General features: G+C 40.0%; 1 protein-coding gene across 5 annotated transcripts in view; it reads right to left on the bottom strand.

The window, feature by feature from the left end:
* IFT74 (intraflagellar transport 74) overlaps positions 1 to 17,201 on the bottom strand; it is a 102,413-nt gene that overhangs the window by 2,840 nt on the left and 82,372 nt on the right. For 3 of the 5 annotated variants that reach the window (XM_012127648.5, XM_012127655.5, XM_004004417.6), the window contains exons 17-19: positions 5,416 to 5,579; positions 4,296 to 4,421; positions 724 to 784 (exon numbers count right to left, since the gene is read on the bottom strand). In XM_012127648.5, coding sequence (XP_011983038.1) covers positions 724 to 784; positions 4,296 to 4,421; positions 5,416 to 5,579 — 351 coding nt within the window. The remainder of the gene's footprint in view (positions 1 to 723; positions 785 to 4,295; positions 4,422 to 5,415; positions 5,580 to 17,201) is intronic. The other 2 variants (XM_042243501.2, XM_012127663.5) reach the window with 1 other exon arrangement.

Raw genomic sequence — 17,201 nt, 5'->3', positions numbered from 1 at the left:
AGTCAAAGATGGGACTAGGAGACAACATTTTGGGAAATGTTTCTTACATTCCACAATACCTGTTGTCAGCTGCTGCTTCCATCTATGATTACACAAAAAGATGAGCAAAAAGACTTAAACGTAAGTACTATCTTGATAGAAATAAGATGGGGCATAAGTACTATCTTGGTAGATGAGATTGAAGGTCAAATTTCTCATGTGTACACTTCTTGGTTATCCCTCCTTTTGCTTCCCAGATATCTAAGGTACAACATTATAAATAACAAAAACTGACCATACATACACACATATACATATATATAGTTATATATAATTCTCCCAACAAGTCTATGAGAAGGAAATATTAGCTGTATTTGAGATGATAAAATTGCAGTTTATAGTTAACTGTCCAAAGTCCATAACTTATACATAGTAGAGTCAATATTTAAAATTAGATTTCCTGACTCTAAAATCTGAGTACTTAGTCACTATGCCACATACGTGGCTTTGTATGGTCTGCTTTCTATTAGTTACTTTAGTATACACACACACACACACACACACACACACACACACTATTGTAGAATAGAAACTAAGTCTTATTCATTTCCCACATAGTTTAGCCAGTATTTTGTACATATTAGGTATCTGATGTTGAACTGAATATTATTTCAATCTTTAAAGAAATTCCTAGAGAAAAAAAAATCCCTCAATCAAGTTCATTTGTAATTTTTTAAAGGATACATTCTTTCATCACAAAATTATTTTGCTCATGGTGTTGCCACTTCCTCTCCAAATTTGTAAGCTAAAACACAAAAGAAAAATGTTCACCAGTGCCCATATTCAAAACAATTATACACTCCTCTGAGATATTAGAAACAAAACCTCTCAATTTTAAATCTTTTCAACTCCCGTATTTTACTGAGATAAAGCCATGGCAGACGAAAGAGAAATGTAGAAAAAGTTAAACAACAGTAAATATAATACTAAACAGAACACTGAATTCAACAGGTTTACTGTTTACTTTAATTGGAACATATTTATTATACCAATGAACATACCAACTGAAAGACAATTTATGATATTTCCCTCTCCTAAAAGAACTTTAAAAAGAAGAATGGGACATGATAAGAATCTCTCCTTGAAATCTGAAGGTCTAATGCCATGAAAATACTACATATTCTAACACTGTCAAAGGTTGAGCTATATAGGAGAAACTTCCTTATTTCCAGGGCTAAATTTCCTGTCTAATTTCACAAGCTGTGATAAGAGTAGAGCTGCAGTGTAAAGATTATAAGAGGGCTGGTAAAAAGCTGGCATTCTTACAATAATTTCTGCATCAACAGGAAGCTAATGTGGATATTATATTGATGGTTGCTTCCTCCAAAGACAATTTTACTGTTATAGAATTAAATTGTTTTTCTGATTTAATTAACCTTGTAACTCTGGGTTATGGTCTTTTTAAGATGCACATAGTTTTTTCCTAAGCAAAGTCTGAAAAATGAAACATTAAAATAATGTTCTGCCTGAATATTTCCAAGAAGTAATAATCATTTAAAAAAATCTGATAACTGAAACAGCATTCATATTTCTTCCTAAACTCAAGTTAAAATTATTTTCAGGGCATAAGTTCAGTATCAGTGTAGCATCTATCCCATTGTTTCCTCCAAAGATAAATCTAGATATTAGGATGAGTCATAACTAATTATATGAACTGTATGTGCTGTGAGTTAATGCTACAAAATCAGATCCAGCTTCCCCTGATAGAACCTTGAAGCTCAGATGGACTTAAGGAAGTAGTCAGCAGTTTTTGACAATAAATCTAAAATAACCTTTTGCAAAGTCAAGTACCAAATTTTCCCTCTTTGTTTCATACAAAGGGGTGGCCTTATTATGAAGCAAACCTCTTAAGTGCTACATGACTATTGCTATAAAAGCAACTCTATGTCATATGGTCAAATTCCTTCTTTACTATACATTTATTTATTTCAGTGATATATATAAATCTTGCCTTTAAACCCCCAAGGATGTCAAGAAGCACAAATCTTTTTTTTCCCTACAACTTATTTTAAAAGTCTATCATGAGTTCTTTATATTTTCTCCCAAACTGTAAACTGCTTTTCCCTTTTGTTGATTGTTTCATTTGCTGTGCAGAATCTTTTTAGTCTGATGTGGACCATTTATTTATTTTTGCCTTGGCTGCTTGTGCTTTTTGGTGTTATAATAAAAACTTGTTGCCAAGACTAACGTCAAGGAGCTTTTCCCCTATGTTTTCTTCTAGGAGCTTTGCAGTTTGTTCCAATATAAATATGTTTAAATGCTATCAAATAAATAACCACTCAAAAAATGTCTGTTATGCCATGTTATTTATAGATGTCAAAGCCAGTTTTCAAGAAAATAATTTCAAAAAATAGGGAGGCCAGGATTTGATTCAAACAACTGGGATTCGTAAAAGGCAAACCATAATACAGAGAAGCACTGTAAACTGATTTATGTTACAAATTCCTGTAAATGGGGTTAAGAATAAGATTATCACTTAATGTGGGAATAAACAAGGTAGCCACGGACTGGCTCTAAGACACTGTTTGTTAAATGTTTTTCTCTTTAAATCATCTATTCAGTGAAAGAAGAGGGCTGAAAATCCATATGAAGTATCAATGCTCTTTCCTATGAACCATAAGACAATGGCCTCATTAACTTGTTCTTAGGTTTTCTTCTCCAGTATCCATTCCAACTCTAAACAGACTAGGATAAATTTGCTATTTACAAGTCTATAAATAGGCTTGTATATTACAAAGCGGAGACAAAGTAATTGACTAATAAATTAGAAACATGTAAATTAGTGACTTCTAAGTTGGACACCACTGAGCGACTGAACTGAACTGAACTAAAGTTTGTGGCTAACTCTGATGAGAGTCCATCCCTTTTATGATGAATGTAAGGTTTATCTTTTTTTTTAAAAGGTACATACATACAATGAAATAGCTGACATCCTAAAAATATCAAATAAAGAGCTTGAAAACATTTAAGTAAGAAAAGAAATGCTTAAAGACTGTATGCATAGAATGATTTCATTATCTGTAAGAACAATATAATTAAGGGTGTATAACTGCAAAGGTAAACTCCAGGAGTTGGTGATGGACAGGGAAGCCTGGCGTGCTATGATTCATGGGGTTGCAAAGAGTTGGACACTGAGCGACTGAATTTAACTGAACTGCAAAGGAAAAAAGTTTACAAGGATATTATACCAAAATGTTAATGATAACTGTCTATCATGATCATGATACCACGTGAAGAAAAAACAATGCATTTAGCATTAATAAATCATAGCTGCAAATTGTTAACATAGACTAATTTGATGTGAGAATGACCAACCTTTATCAGACCATAATAACTGATTTTGTATATGACACGCATGCTTCATTTACTCCACCAAAAAATACTTATTGAACACTTACCATGTGCCAACCACTAACACAGTGCTGGGGAGAAAGTGAGTGACAGAGACAAGGCTTCTGCCCTCCAATCTAGAAGACCTCAGACCTTGTTTAGGTAATTATCAGCAGGATGAGTGATATGAAAAAGGTTTGCCTTTGCATCCGGAGTAAATCATCATAAATGCAAACAACGAAATTCAAGAATAGGACTGCTCTTCACAGCATTATTTGAACAGTTTTAAAATGAGAAATAACCAAAATGTCTAACAATTTGCTATATCTATACAGTCAAATATTATATAGAATCATATTTTTAAAAAAATTACTGACAAGGGAAAGAACAGTTAATAATGAAAAACAAGTTTCCAAATAATAGGTACAATATAGTACCATTTCTGTAAATATACAGAAATAATGTATACTTACGTGTATGTATAAAGTGAATATACTCATACCACATACATATAGACTAGAAATATCTATCCACATATGCATAAAATCATCTCTTCTGGGTGGTGGGATACTAGTCATTATGGCTCATTTTCATTATCTGTGGCATTGATGTATTAGCAACGTTTCTGCATTAAAAACACTTTACTTTTGATATTTTTAAAAAGCTATTATCATAATGACTGTTCCCAGAATAGTGCCAACCCTAGAACTGGCCTTCGATATAGGTTTAGAGAAGGCAGGAGTAAACTCATTCTGAGTGGAGACTGTATACAATCTAGCTATCTTCAAAGCCAGAAAATCTGGTAGGTAAACAAAGCAGATTAAAAAAAAGGAATGGGTTTCTTTGAGGGTGAAAATACAGATTAAAGAACATGCCAGATAATCTAAAAATAGAAATGAATTTCAGTCTTTTTTTTTCTTTTTTACCTGAGAATGTGTCTCGTTTTCTTGCAGTTGTGTTTTTAGTGTCTCACATTCTGTGTCTAGTTTCTCCATTATTTTTTTAAAGGCATTTCTGCGAGTTGATAATACTGTTTTCTCCTGATGTAATTTCTAAATGGATCCAATGGAAGTAAATTAAAAGGCTTTAGCAGGTATCTAGTAAATCAATTAAAATAGCATTTGACTTAAATAATTTCAATAATATTCTACTAAAATCCTACCAAGGCTAGAAAACCTGTTTGTAAAAATATTCTTCTAACTATAAAAAAGCTAAATTGTGTTGTTGTTGTTTAGTCCCTAAGTTGTGTTTACTCTTGCAACCCCATAAACTGTAGCCCACAAGGCTTCTCTGTCCATGGGATTTCCAGGCAAGAATACTGGAGTGGGTTGCCATTTCCTTCTCCAGGGGATCTTTCCAACCCAGGGATCAAACTGAGTCTGGTGGATCCTGGCTGGTGGATTCTTTACTGCTGAGTCACTGGGGAATTTCATAATAAGCCAAATTAATATTAACAATATAAATAATAACTTATTAGGGCTGCCTTATGTGTTTGTACTCTACCAGATTTACTTTAAATTAATGTAAATGGCAATGAAAATCCACTAGAAGTCTTAAGTAGAGAAATATCATAATCAAATTTGCATTTAACAAAGTTTATATTTGTTGAAGGGCTTCCCAGGTAATGAAGTGGTAAAGAACCTGCCTGCCAATGCAGGAGATGAAAGAGATGCAACTTTGATCTCTGGGTTGGGAAGATCCCCTGGAGTAGGAAATGGCAACCTGCTCCGGTATTCTTACCTACAAAATTCCACAGACAGAGGAGCCTGGTGGTCTATAATCCATGGGGTCTCAAAGAGTTAGTAATGACTGAGGACACACTTATTATATTTGTTGAAGTACTCTACTCCTTGCTTTTCAATTTTTGTCTTTTGTTTTGAAATTCACTCTAAATTCCTACTTTGTATATAAACATCTTTATTTTTTCCTTATACATCAAGTAATCAAGTGAAAATAAACTTATGAAGTTTTAAAAATTCATATATTATTAAATTTAATCAAGAAAAACAATTTGAATTACAATTTCATAGCATTGTTACCATTTACCTTTTTCTTTTCTTCACCTGATGATTTTAAAGCTGCCAAATCATTATATGTCTCCAGATCAGTTATCATTTGCTTAATTTTATTTTTTAGAGACTGTTGTTCCTCAGTCATTTTACTTTCCAGAAGCTCCATTTTCTGTAGATCCAACTGTAGCCGCTGACTGTCTGAAATGTAGGAAAATTCAAAGGCCATACTTGGTTGAAACTTCAGTTCTTTCACAAAAGGAAATGAAATCACTAAACATCATGGTTTACAAGAGTGTCTGTACCAGAAACATGTTCATTGTAACCATTAAGGCAATATCAATTAAAAAAAAATTACTCACCCTCTAGGTAACCAACATAACCTGATTATGTATTAATCACATTTGTCTCCGTACTCATATAAACATACAAGAACACATATAGTTCTTTTTCTTACTTCATAATTAACATATAAGATAAATATTATTTTTAGTATGAGCATGACATACATACACAGTTATGTGGGGAAAAAAGCAAGTTATGAAACATAATGAGCAAAATTTTATAATTACATATAGTCAGTTCTCATTATTTGTGGTAGTTATATTCTGTAAAATCACTGTACATACTGAGTTAGCAAGCATTTAACTCCTATGGGAAATATAGAGTTAGTTTCTGTGAGCCTCTGACAATACTTTTATCAAGAAACTAATATATAAATTTGCTTTATATATATTTCTCTTCAAATATACTTTATTTAATATATATTAATAATTTGTTAAGACTGAACTAAAGGCCAACCACGAACTATGCCTCTACAAAGCTTACACTAACAGACATATTTTCACTGTAAGGCATATCACAGCCTTCTTCTTAGAAACACTTGTCAACACTTCAGCACTATACTTGGAGGCCATTTTAAATGGCAAAAGCATGAACAAAAATACATAAAAAGGTGGCTTTAAAAAGCGACATTAAAAAATGTACCATGAAAAGAATGCTTGTAAGTATGTGACCTAAAGCAAGAGGCATAGTGCTGCCTTATTCAACCTCCACTGAGAACCTGAGCATTCAAATTTTTCACCTCTGCATGTGTTCACAAATGACCATGAAAGTACTGCAAATATGAATTTGAAATACAAATACAAATTAATTTGAAATAAAAATATAAATTAATTTTAGTGAGAAAGCAAATTTACAAATACAGAATCCATGAATAACGATGACTGCACATTTGTGTGTGTGTATGGGTGTGTGGTGTGCGTGTTTCTTTCTTTCAAAAGTATTGAGCATCTACTATGTGCCAGGTGCTGATGGAAATCAACAGAGACACTTTTCACTCAAGAAGCTATATTCTAGAGGTTAAATCAGAAAATTAAAGAAGCATTTACAGTAAACTGGATAACTATAAGATTCCAGGATACAAGATATCTTTTACTATGAAAAGATAACGGATATTGGTCAAAAGAATTCTCTAAAGCTATGCCTTTTAACTGTTGCCTTAAGTATTAGGAATCAGCCACACAAAGGAAAAACTGAGTTTCCAGAGAAAATAATCATCATGTGCAAAAATGTCTAGAGGTAAGAAAGCACAGTATTTCTGAGCAAATAACAGAAGTTTGGTATGCCTAGAACCCACAGTTTGAAACGGGCGGTGGTAGGAGATAAAATGGAAAAGTTGAAGGATAAGTTCATGAAGGGCTTAAGTCAAGATAGGGAACTGGGACTTTATGCTAAGGGCCATGCAAGTCATCAATGAGTTTCAAATCACAGAGTAACATGGCTAAATTTCAGAAAGTTCACTCTGGTTGCCACATGGACAGTGAATTGAAATAGCATAACTATGCTCAAGAAGACCAGTTGATTCAGTGATCTAGGCAAGAAATCTTACACTGCTGAGAATTTTTTTTTTCATTAAACAATATTTATTAAATGCTTTCTATGTGCCAGGCAAATAGAAAGGCATGGAGAATATAGCAATGAACAAAGAACTTACAGTTCAGTGGAAGAAGGCTATACATATATTTGATAAAATATACAATTAGTGAAAATGAAAGTGAAAGTCACTCAGTCGTGTCCGATTCTTTCCAACCCCATAGACTATACAGTCCATGGAATTCTCCAGGCCAGAATCCTGGAGTGGGTAGCCTTTCCCTTCTCCAGAAGATCTTCCAACCCAGGGATGGAACCCAGGTCTCCTGCATTGCAGGTGGATTCTTTACCAGCTGAGCCACAAGGGAAACCCAAGAATATTGGAGTGGATAGCCTATCCCTTCTCCAGGGGATCTTCCCGACCCAGGAATTGAACTGGGGTCTCCTGCCAGATAAAAATAATTGTAGAAACAAAGCAGGAGAGATCTGGAGGGACTAAGAAACATGAGGGATTTGGGATTAACAAACAGGCAATCGACCAAATACAGTGGTTGAATGAAAGAAGTCAGTGCAGAATACCACTTCCTAATTGAATAAATGAGTGTATGGGAGGGTAGGCAGAAAGAGATAAAATTTCTGTCTGTAGAAGGGAGAGATGATACATTGAAAGTGATTTAGGATTTGTTCAGTTTGAGAAACCTCAAAAACATACAAATAAAAATAAGTAAATATGCCCATATAGAGAAATATGGGTTGAAAGCCCAGAGAAAAATGTGAGATCAGAAGATACAGTTTCTAAAACTATCAGCACTGACATGGCACCTGAAGCTATGGGAATGGTTGAAATCATCAAGAGAAAACGATTCATGACTGCACTTACAAAAATACCAAATTTTTAAAGACTAAATTAACATGAAGGATCCATATAGAATAAGAAGTGACCAAAGAAATAAAAGAAAAGTCAGAAGTCATGGGGAAAAAACATTTCAAGAATAAAGGAGTGGATTGCAGTGCAGAATATTAGAGACTTTTTTTTAAACTTGATTTAAATTTTTATTTTTACTTTATTTTACTTTACAATACTGTATAAATATGTGTTGCATTTACTGACCAGGAGAACCTGGGTATATATCTCCTGAGAATAGATTTTTATATAAAGAAATGGAACCAAGAGTGAGATTATTTTAATAAATCTGGCTGTGAAACCTTTGAAAGAGAGGAATAGCTGGACAGAAAATACTTGGGAAACGTTTTTTCCCCCAAGAAAATACAGAAAAAAGACTAAAAGGATACCAAAAATTTAATAGTAATAAACTTTTGATAGTAGGATTATATTTTTACTTTTTATTTATGCTTGCTTATATCTCTCCTAAATCCTCTATAATGACTATGAATTACATTTATAACCAGAAAATAGTATTTTTAAAAATTCCATTCTGGTAGAATTAAATATTAATAATACCTACTTTCTCTATTTCAGAGACTTAACTTTGTGATGCTGGCTTTAAAAGTCTCTTTTTTAAAGGGAAAAGAAGGAAACCAATATTACTGAGAACCTGGAAAGTACCTGGCTTTATATATTATCTGATTTACTTTTCATAACAGCCTTGAGATAGGGTGGAAGGGGTAAATGTTACTATATAAGGAAACTACTGAAGGTAAAAGGAGAAAGGGGCAGTAGAGGATGAGATGATTAGACATCAATGGACATGAATTTAAGCAAATTCCTGAAGATCCTGGAGGACAGGGGAGCCTGGCATGCTACAGTCCATTGGGATGCAAAGAGTCAGACATGAGTTAGCCACTGAATAACAACAAAAAGCTTAGAAAGGTAACTGCCCAAGGTCAACAACCAGTCAAGCTTTGGTGCTGAGTGATATTATCATCATCTTTATGAAATATTCATTTTTAAGATAACAAATATCACTTTATGACCCAAAACGCCTCTATGAGCTACAGTGAGCTATGCAAAGAGGAACAGTAATACCTGACCAATTTGTCCAGTAGGGGTCCCCCCTTCCTACAACAACTGGCGACCATGAAAGGACACCTCCATTTTTACTGGGGCTGACAGCCAGACCGCTCGGGGTACTCCAGGACCAGCTTGCCTGCCGACGGATCTGACCCAGCAGCCTCATCTGGGACTTGTTTGTCCCTGGTCTCCTCCTGATGCAGACAACTGGCCAGGGTGCCCCGACCAGGTAAGGAACAAGAGATTTTGTTGACCCCCTTTTATCTCACCCCCTCCTTTCAAGCTATCCCATCCTATTTTTCTAGTCCCCCAGTCCTGGACGCAGGAGTCTGGTCGAAGGGCCTCAACCTGAGCTGAGGATTGGAGACTGATCACCTCTTGGCAGAGAACTCGAACTCTGGTTCTGATTTCTGGTAGGGCCGAGTTCCAGCCCTCCCTTCTCTGGAGACCCAGGGAAAAGTTCCGTTAACACCTGGGTATCTGTAGGTGGCAGGAGACGTCTGTAAGGCCACCCCCTTTTTTTTTCTTTTTCCTCTTTCTCTCCCCGCACTGTTATACCTTTTGTCTTTTCCCACTCCTTCTCTCTCAACCTGGCCTCTTTTTCTCTCTATGAAGACCCAAGTTATTTCCATTCACTCTGTCTGTTGATACTTGGACCTGAAGTTCTGGGTCTTTGCAAGAGATTTTCTGAGAGGCTACGCTCTCTGCTCCCCATCAATTGTGCTTTCTGTTCTTGGGGAGACAATCGGGCATTAGAAGCCCTCCATTGGGTGCCCTGTTTCTATAAATTCAGCCATTTAATTGAGCATTTGGCTGAGTGCTTCCACGTGGAAGTGACTGACGGGGTTCAGTATAGTCACACTTGGTCTTGGGTGAAAACACCCTAGACTGCAAGGAGATCCACCCAGTCCATTCTGAAGGAGATCAACCCTGGGATTTCTTTGGAGGGAATGATGCTGAAGCTGAAACTCCAGTACTTTGGCCACCTCATGCAAAGAGTTGACTCATTGGAAAAGACTCTGATGCTGGGAGGGATTGGGGGCAGAAGAAGAAGGGGACCGACCGAGGATGGGATGGCTGGATGGCATCACGGACTTGATGGACATGAGTCTGATTGAACTCCGGGAGATGGTGATGGACAGGGAGGCCTGGCGTGCTGCGATTCATGGGGTTGCAAAGAGTCAGACAGGACTGAGCGACTGAACTGAACTGAGACACATCCTTAGGGGTCAATTCACCTTTCAGGACCAGTCCTACAGCACCACTGACTGTGCTTACTACTGAACATTTCCTTTGGCGCATATACAATCAGGCAATTTGGGACCAGGAGAGAGCTTACAATCTCTCTAAAGTCAGATATAGGGGCATCCACCCCAATACTCGTCCCCTGGGAATGAGATATAAACTATACTGTCACTAAAATGGGTAATAAGCCTAGCTTTCCTTTAGACACCCCGCTGGGTTGTCTTTTGGCCCACTAGGAGGGATACCAACTAGAAGGGCTAAAAAAGAAAAAACTTATCAAATACTGCACTCAATACTGGCCTACTTACTGCCTGGAAGGAGGGGAAAAAATGGCCCCAGTCGGGATCACTTGGATACCACCATTTCACAGCTCAGTCTATACTGCAAATGCGAGGGTAAATACAAGGAGGTTCCCTATGTCCAGGCCTTTATGGCCCTCTACCAGGACTCCAGGAAAAAGGGAAAATATAAGCTTGAGGACTTTGATAAATGCTCTTCCAAAATCCTTTCAGCAAGGTCTGAAACAGAAGAGCCCCTTGACCTTCTCTTGACCACCTCCTCTTCAGCAGAGAAGTCACGGGGGAAAGAAGGGTAAGACACACCTGGGAGTCACGAGCTCGGACCCAGAAGCCAGGAGGCTAGGCCTGGGAGCCACGAGCTTGGACCGGAAGTCAGGAGACTAGGCCCAGGAGTCACGAGCTCGGACCTGGAAGTCAGGAGGCTAGGCCCAGGAGTTATGAGCTCAGACCTGGAAGTCATGAGGCTGGGCCTGGAAGTCGTGGGATCTGAAGGGAAGTCACTCACCATTGATTCGGCTCCTCCTCCATATGTCCCCTCCCCCATGGGGTTACGATCAGCAAGTAAGCTTTGTCCTCCAGAAAAGGAAAGGTCATCCTCTAAGAGAGGTACCAGACGGGGAGGGGGGAACTATGCACGTTCATGTTCTGTTCTCTATGCAAGACATTACCCAATGCAAGGAACAACTGGGCTCATATTCCGAGAACCCCCAAAAATTTAAGGATGAATTTGAGTGTCTTAGCCTTAACTTCCCCCTCACCTGGAGGGATATAATGGTCATCCTCACCCAGTGTTGTAATGATGAGGAAAAAGCTCAAATCCTAGATCAGGCTAGAAAAGTGGCTGATGAGAGACAGCGGGTAGATGTCAGTCTGGCCCCTGCTGAAGAGGCAATCCCCTCTACAGACCCAGACTGGGACCCTAAGGGCAGGAAAGGAATCCTTAAGACACCTCATTACTTGCCTACTACAGGGAATGACCCAGGGTGTCCGAAAAGTTAATTATAGTAAGATAAAAGAGGTTACACAGGAAGAAAATGAAAATCCAGCTTTTGGGGCAGACTCACAGAAGCCTTTAAAAACTTAAAACAAGACAGATCTAAAAAGTATGGAAGGAGGAGTCCTGTTGGCCCATTCCTTCATAACCCAGGCAGCCCCAGACATAAGGAAAAAATAACAAAAACTAGGAAAAGGACCAGAGACCCCAATTTCTGATTTGGTGGAGGAGGCAAATAGGGTGTTTTTGAACAGGGACCAGGAGGAGGGAGCAAAAGGAAGCCCGAAAAGATAGGAGAATAGGCAGACCCAGGCCTTGGCCCAACAACAGGCTAAAATCCTGGCTTTGATTCATCCTGCCACTACACAAGAGTCCAGGGGAGAGCAAGGAAGGAAAAAGGATCTTAATAATCCACCACGGCTGAGACACACCCAGTGTGCCTACTGCACAGAGGATGGGCACTGGAAAAGGGAGTGCCCATATTGCCCTAAGGGAAGGCGTATGGAGACCCTTAAACCTGCTCCCTCTGTATTAGTCCTGGGCGACCGGGACTGACAGTGCCCAGCGGCTCGAGAAACCCCCACGAATGGTGAGGTCCAGATTACTCCTCTTGACCCTTGGGTGACTCTAAAAATAGAAGGTAAGGATGTGAACTTTCTATTAAACACAGGGGCTGCCTTCTCTGTTCTTCCTTTCTGATTAGGACCTTTAAACTCCCAGACTAAAACAGTGATGGGGTAGATGGAAAACCCCAAAGCCGAAATTTTACTAAGTCCCTCCATTGTAAGGTGGGCAAATGGCAAGGAACCCACCCCTTCTTATACATCCCTGGTTGCCCTGCTCCCCTACTGGCGAGAGACCATTTTTGCCACCTCCAGACCAGAGTGACTTGGGGAAAGCTAGAAGTTGATAATTTCCTTTGCCTAGTGTCTGAATATTTACAGTCAGATGTAGAAAAGGAGAAGTCTGTCCCTTTCTTAGATGAGGTCAATCCCCAGGTGTGGGATATCTCCAGCCCTGGTCTAGCCATAAATGTTCCACCAGTCAAGATTCTTCTGAAGCCAAATGCTCCCTACCCCTGGAAAAGACAATATCCCTTAAAACCAGAAGCTCTTAGAAGGTCTTACACCATTAGTTAACAAATACCGAGATACTGGAATTCTAATCACCTGTGAGTCTCCCTGCAATACTCCAATCTTGCCTGTTAAAAAACCAGATGGATCTTATCGATTTGTCCAGGATCTAAGAGCTGTTAATGAAGCTGTGGTTCCCATCCACCCCATAGTCCCAAATCCGTATACCCTCCTATCCCAAGTCCCAGGAAATGCTAAGTACGTCTCAGTCTTTGATCTTAAAGATGCCTTGTTTTGCATTCCTCTCCATCCTGAATCCCAAAAACTCTTTGCTTTTGAGTGGCGGGACTTGGAAACAAGGGAGGCCATACAAATCTGCTGGACTTGACTACCACAAGGGTTTAGGGACAGCCCTCATATTTTCGGGACTTCCTTGGGGAGAGAACTAAGGGAATTAACTTTAATAAACAGCAATCTAATACAATATGTGGATGACTTACTCATAGCTAGTCCAGATTTTACCAGCTCTCAAAGGGACACTATTAAAACTCTAAATTTCCTGTATGAAAAGGGCTATCAAGTCTCCCCCAAGAAAGCTCAGATTAGCTTAACCCAAGTAAAATACCTTGGACTTATAACTATGGAAGGAAAAAGAATGCTTGACCCCCAGAAGAAATCCCTTATCTTAAATACCCCATACCCCCAAACAAAAAAACAGCTTAGGGGATTTTTAGGAATGACTGGGTTTTGCAGGATCTGGATTTCTAATTATGGCAATCTGGCCTGACCCCTATATGAAAAGTTAAGAGGGAAAGAGGAAGAGCCACTCGACTGGGATGAGACCTGCAAGGTGGCCTTTAATGCCCTAAAAGAGTCTATCACTACAGCCCCAGCTTTAGGCCTCCCAAACCTGGAAAAGCCTTTCAAGCTTTATGTTTCTGAAAGGATAGGAACTGCTCTTGGGATGTTAGGACAAATGATGGGGCCTGTATTACAACCCGTGGCTTATCTCTCAAAACAACTAGATGAGATGGCCAGAAGATGGCCCACTTGCCTCCGGGCAGTAGCGGCCACCGCTCTTATGGTTAAGGAGGCATCTAAGCTGACCCTGGGTCAGCCCACCACAGTGTATACGCCTCACCAGGTGCAAGCAGTCTTGGAAACTAAAGGGAATAGGTAGATGACAGGAGGAAGGATCACCCAATACCAAGCTCTCCTCCTTGACACTCCAGAAATAAAGTTGAGGGTCTGTCAGACTTTAAACCCAGCCACCTTACTGCCAGATCCCCCTACTTACCCTTTGGATCACCAATGCATGCAAATCATAGACAAGTTATACTCTTCTCGCCCGGACCTATCAGAGACACCTTTATCTGACCCAGAGGAAAAATGGTACACAGACGGCAGTTGTTTTGTAGAAAAGGGAGAGAGAAAAGCAGGAAATGCTGTAGTGAGCCCAGAAGAAACTAAGGAAAGTGGGTCTCTTCCTTCAGACACCTCAGCCCAGAAAGCTGGACTTTTTGCCCTGACAAGAGCTTTGGAATTAGGGGAAGGAAAGAGGATTAATGTGCACGCCCATGCAGCAATTTGGAAGGAAAGAAGGATGCTCAGTGCTCGAAGCTCTCCTATTAAACACAAAGAGCTCATTCTCAGGCTCCTGGAGGCAAACTTCCTGCAAAATTAGCTGTCATCCACTGTAAAGGTCACCAGAAGGGGCAAGAAGAGGAGGCCCAGGGAAATAGAAAAGCTGATCAGGAGGCAAAACGAGCTGCTAGGGAAGCTACCCCTGTCACTGCTATCTGCCCCCTTTTCCCCAAGGAAACCCTGACTCCAGATTATACCCCAGAGGAACATTCCTGATATGCTGAGCGGGGCTGGGGGATTCGGTCACATGGGTGGTTTCAGACTGTTCAGGCCCAAGTAATACTCCGTGACTCTCAGGTTTGGAAAATTATTAACTCCTTACAAAAAAGTACCCATTTTGGAAGAGAATCTGGAAATCTTGCTCAAGCCTATTCTCTACCATCCCCAGTTGGCTAAGGTTGTTAGACAGGTCTTAAACTTGTCCAACATCAGGGATCATACCCAGGAGAGGACTGGCAGATGGATTTTACAGCTATGCCAAAGACCCAAGGGTTTTCTTATTTGCTAGTCTTTATTGACACGTTCACAGGATGGATTGAAGTGCTCCCTACTAACAGCGAGCCACAGAAGTCTGTAAAGCTCTGCTGAAGGAGACAGTACCTAGGTTTGGGTTGCCTCGATCACTTCAGAGTGACAATGGGCCCTCATTTACAGTCACGATATCCCAGAATCTGGCTGCATGCTTAGGCATAAAATACCGCCTCCACTCATCTTGGAGGTCTCAGGCTTCGGGAAAGGTAGAGAAAGCCAACTAGACTCTTAAAAGGGCTCTGGCCAAGCTATGTCAAGAAACATAATAAGTGGATCCATATGCTACCTACAGCCCTCATGAGGGTATGGACAGCCCCCAAACGGCCACTATTATTAAGCCCTTATGAAACGATGTATGGATGTCTATTCCTAACTTCTGATTTGTTTTTTGATGAGGACACCAATACTCTCTTAAAACATATAATTGATTTGGGAAGTTCTCAACAAGAACTCCAATGATATGGAGAACAGATCCTCCCTAGACCACAGGAAAACTTGAAAAATCCCCAGGTAGAGCCGGGGGACCACGTATTAGTAAAGACCTGGCAAGAAAAAGGGAGTCCAAGCCAGTTGTCCAAGAAATGGACAGGACCATATCAGGTTGTCCTAGTAACCTCAACTGCTGTAAAAGTGAAGGGTCTATCTGCCTGGGTCCACAATTCTAGAATAAAACCCTATGGCCTACAGGAGTGGGGGACGGGGACTGAGACTCCAAAACCAGAGGACAACTATTCCTGTGAACCTGTTGAAGATCTCAGACTCTTGTTCAGGCGGAACCACATCAACTCTCCTTCAGATAAGTAAAAATGCATCATATGATGTTCTTCCTCTTTCTAATCATATCTCCCTGTATGGCTATTAATCTCTCCCTAAAAGAGGCATATACACTTGCAAACCACACTGCTTCTCGACTCAACCTAACCAGCCCCTGCTGGATCTGCATTAATGGCAGAAGTTGGGGATATGTCCAACCTGTCCCAGGGTATCAGTGGCCCACTCTTCCAGCTGAGCTACATGCTGTTACCCAGCGCACCCCATCTGGTCATGGTATGGCCTTTTGGGAAAAAGGGGAAAAAAATTCATGCATTGGTATCAGCAACAACTGTCTATATTTACCCCCTCAATAACATCTGCAATCCCACCTGAGCCCTTATTTTCTCTCTTGACTAACATTCCCCAAGTGACCTTCCCTATCTGTCTAAAAAGCGACTCCCTGACAGGGGTGTCAGTGGGAAATCTAGGCAACTCACAATGTGCGGTGACTTTCACTGTTGAAACTGATGGGAAAAACCGGGACCTAGAAATTTCACTAGGGTATTATGATTTAGCCCAAAGTCTGGGAACTAGAGGTTCTGGCAGAACTGACACACTATACCTATCCCCAAACATGAGGCTCTCCTCGAATGCTATTAACCAGTCTCGAAAATCCATGTTCTATTCTGGACGACCAAAGAACCACACCTGGTCATCCTGGTTTCTAAATTGGGCAGGCAACCCTGACCCCGGTTACTCCCTTGTAGGGGTACCCACCCCTGAAAACCTAACCCTATGGTGGGAGCCTAAAGGAAATGCTCTCTACCTTGAGGACAGAACCCAGGATGCCTCACAACACTTGAATCCCTTCCTAAATGCCCTCACTGCTGCCGGTTTTGCAGCAAGTGGAGTGACAGTCTCCTCCCAGCTACTAAGAGACTGCCCCTGTTCCATTATAACATGTTCCAGTTGTAAGGCAGATGGAAATCCTGTTCCTCTTTGGCAAACCCATTTTGCTGCCCAGCTTAAACCCAGTCATGGTGTCTATTTCATATGTGGGGATAAAGCTTATTTATCCCTACCACCTTTTTGGTCAGGAACTTGCTCCTTAGGGTATGTTACACCCCACATAGATCTGGCCTGGAGTAATACCTCCTTGCCTTTACCAGTATATACCAATCAGAGGATATGTCGTGCGGTAATACTTACCCCTCTTTTCCTGGCATTAGGACTGACTGCTGGTTTGACAGGAGCTGCCATGGGGGGAACTTCTTTACATAAATTTCAGCAGCTTTCTACCAACACTGCTGTAACCACAGAAAAAACCGCGAGGACCCTCCAACGCCTACAATCCCAGTTAGACTCCCTAGCCACAATGGTCCTACAAAATCGTCGGGCCCTAGATTTACTGACTGCAGGACGGGGGGCACTTGTCTCTAT

Source organism: Ovis aries, chromosome 2, assembly GCF_016772045.2.
Source record: "Ovis aries strain OAR_USU_Benz2616 breed Rambouillet chromosome 2, ARS-UI_Ramb_v3.0, whole genome shotgun sequence".
NCBI lineage: Eukaryota > Metazoa > Chordata > Mammalia > Artiodactyla > Bovidae > Ovis > Ovis aries.
Note: the sequence above shows the minus strand (reverse complement) of the source record. Positions and strands in the feature narration are given on the sequence as shown.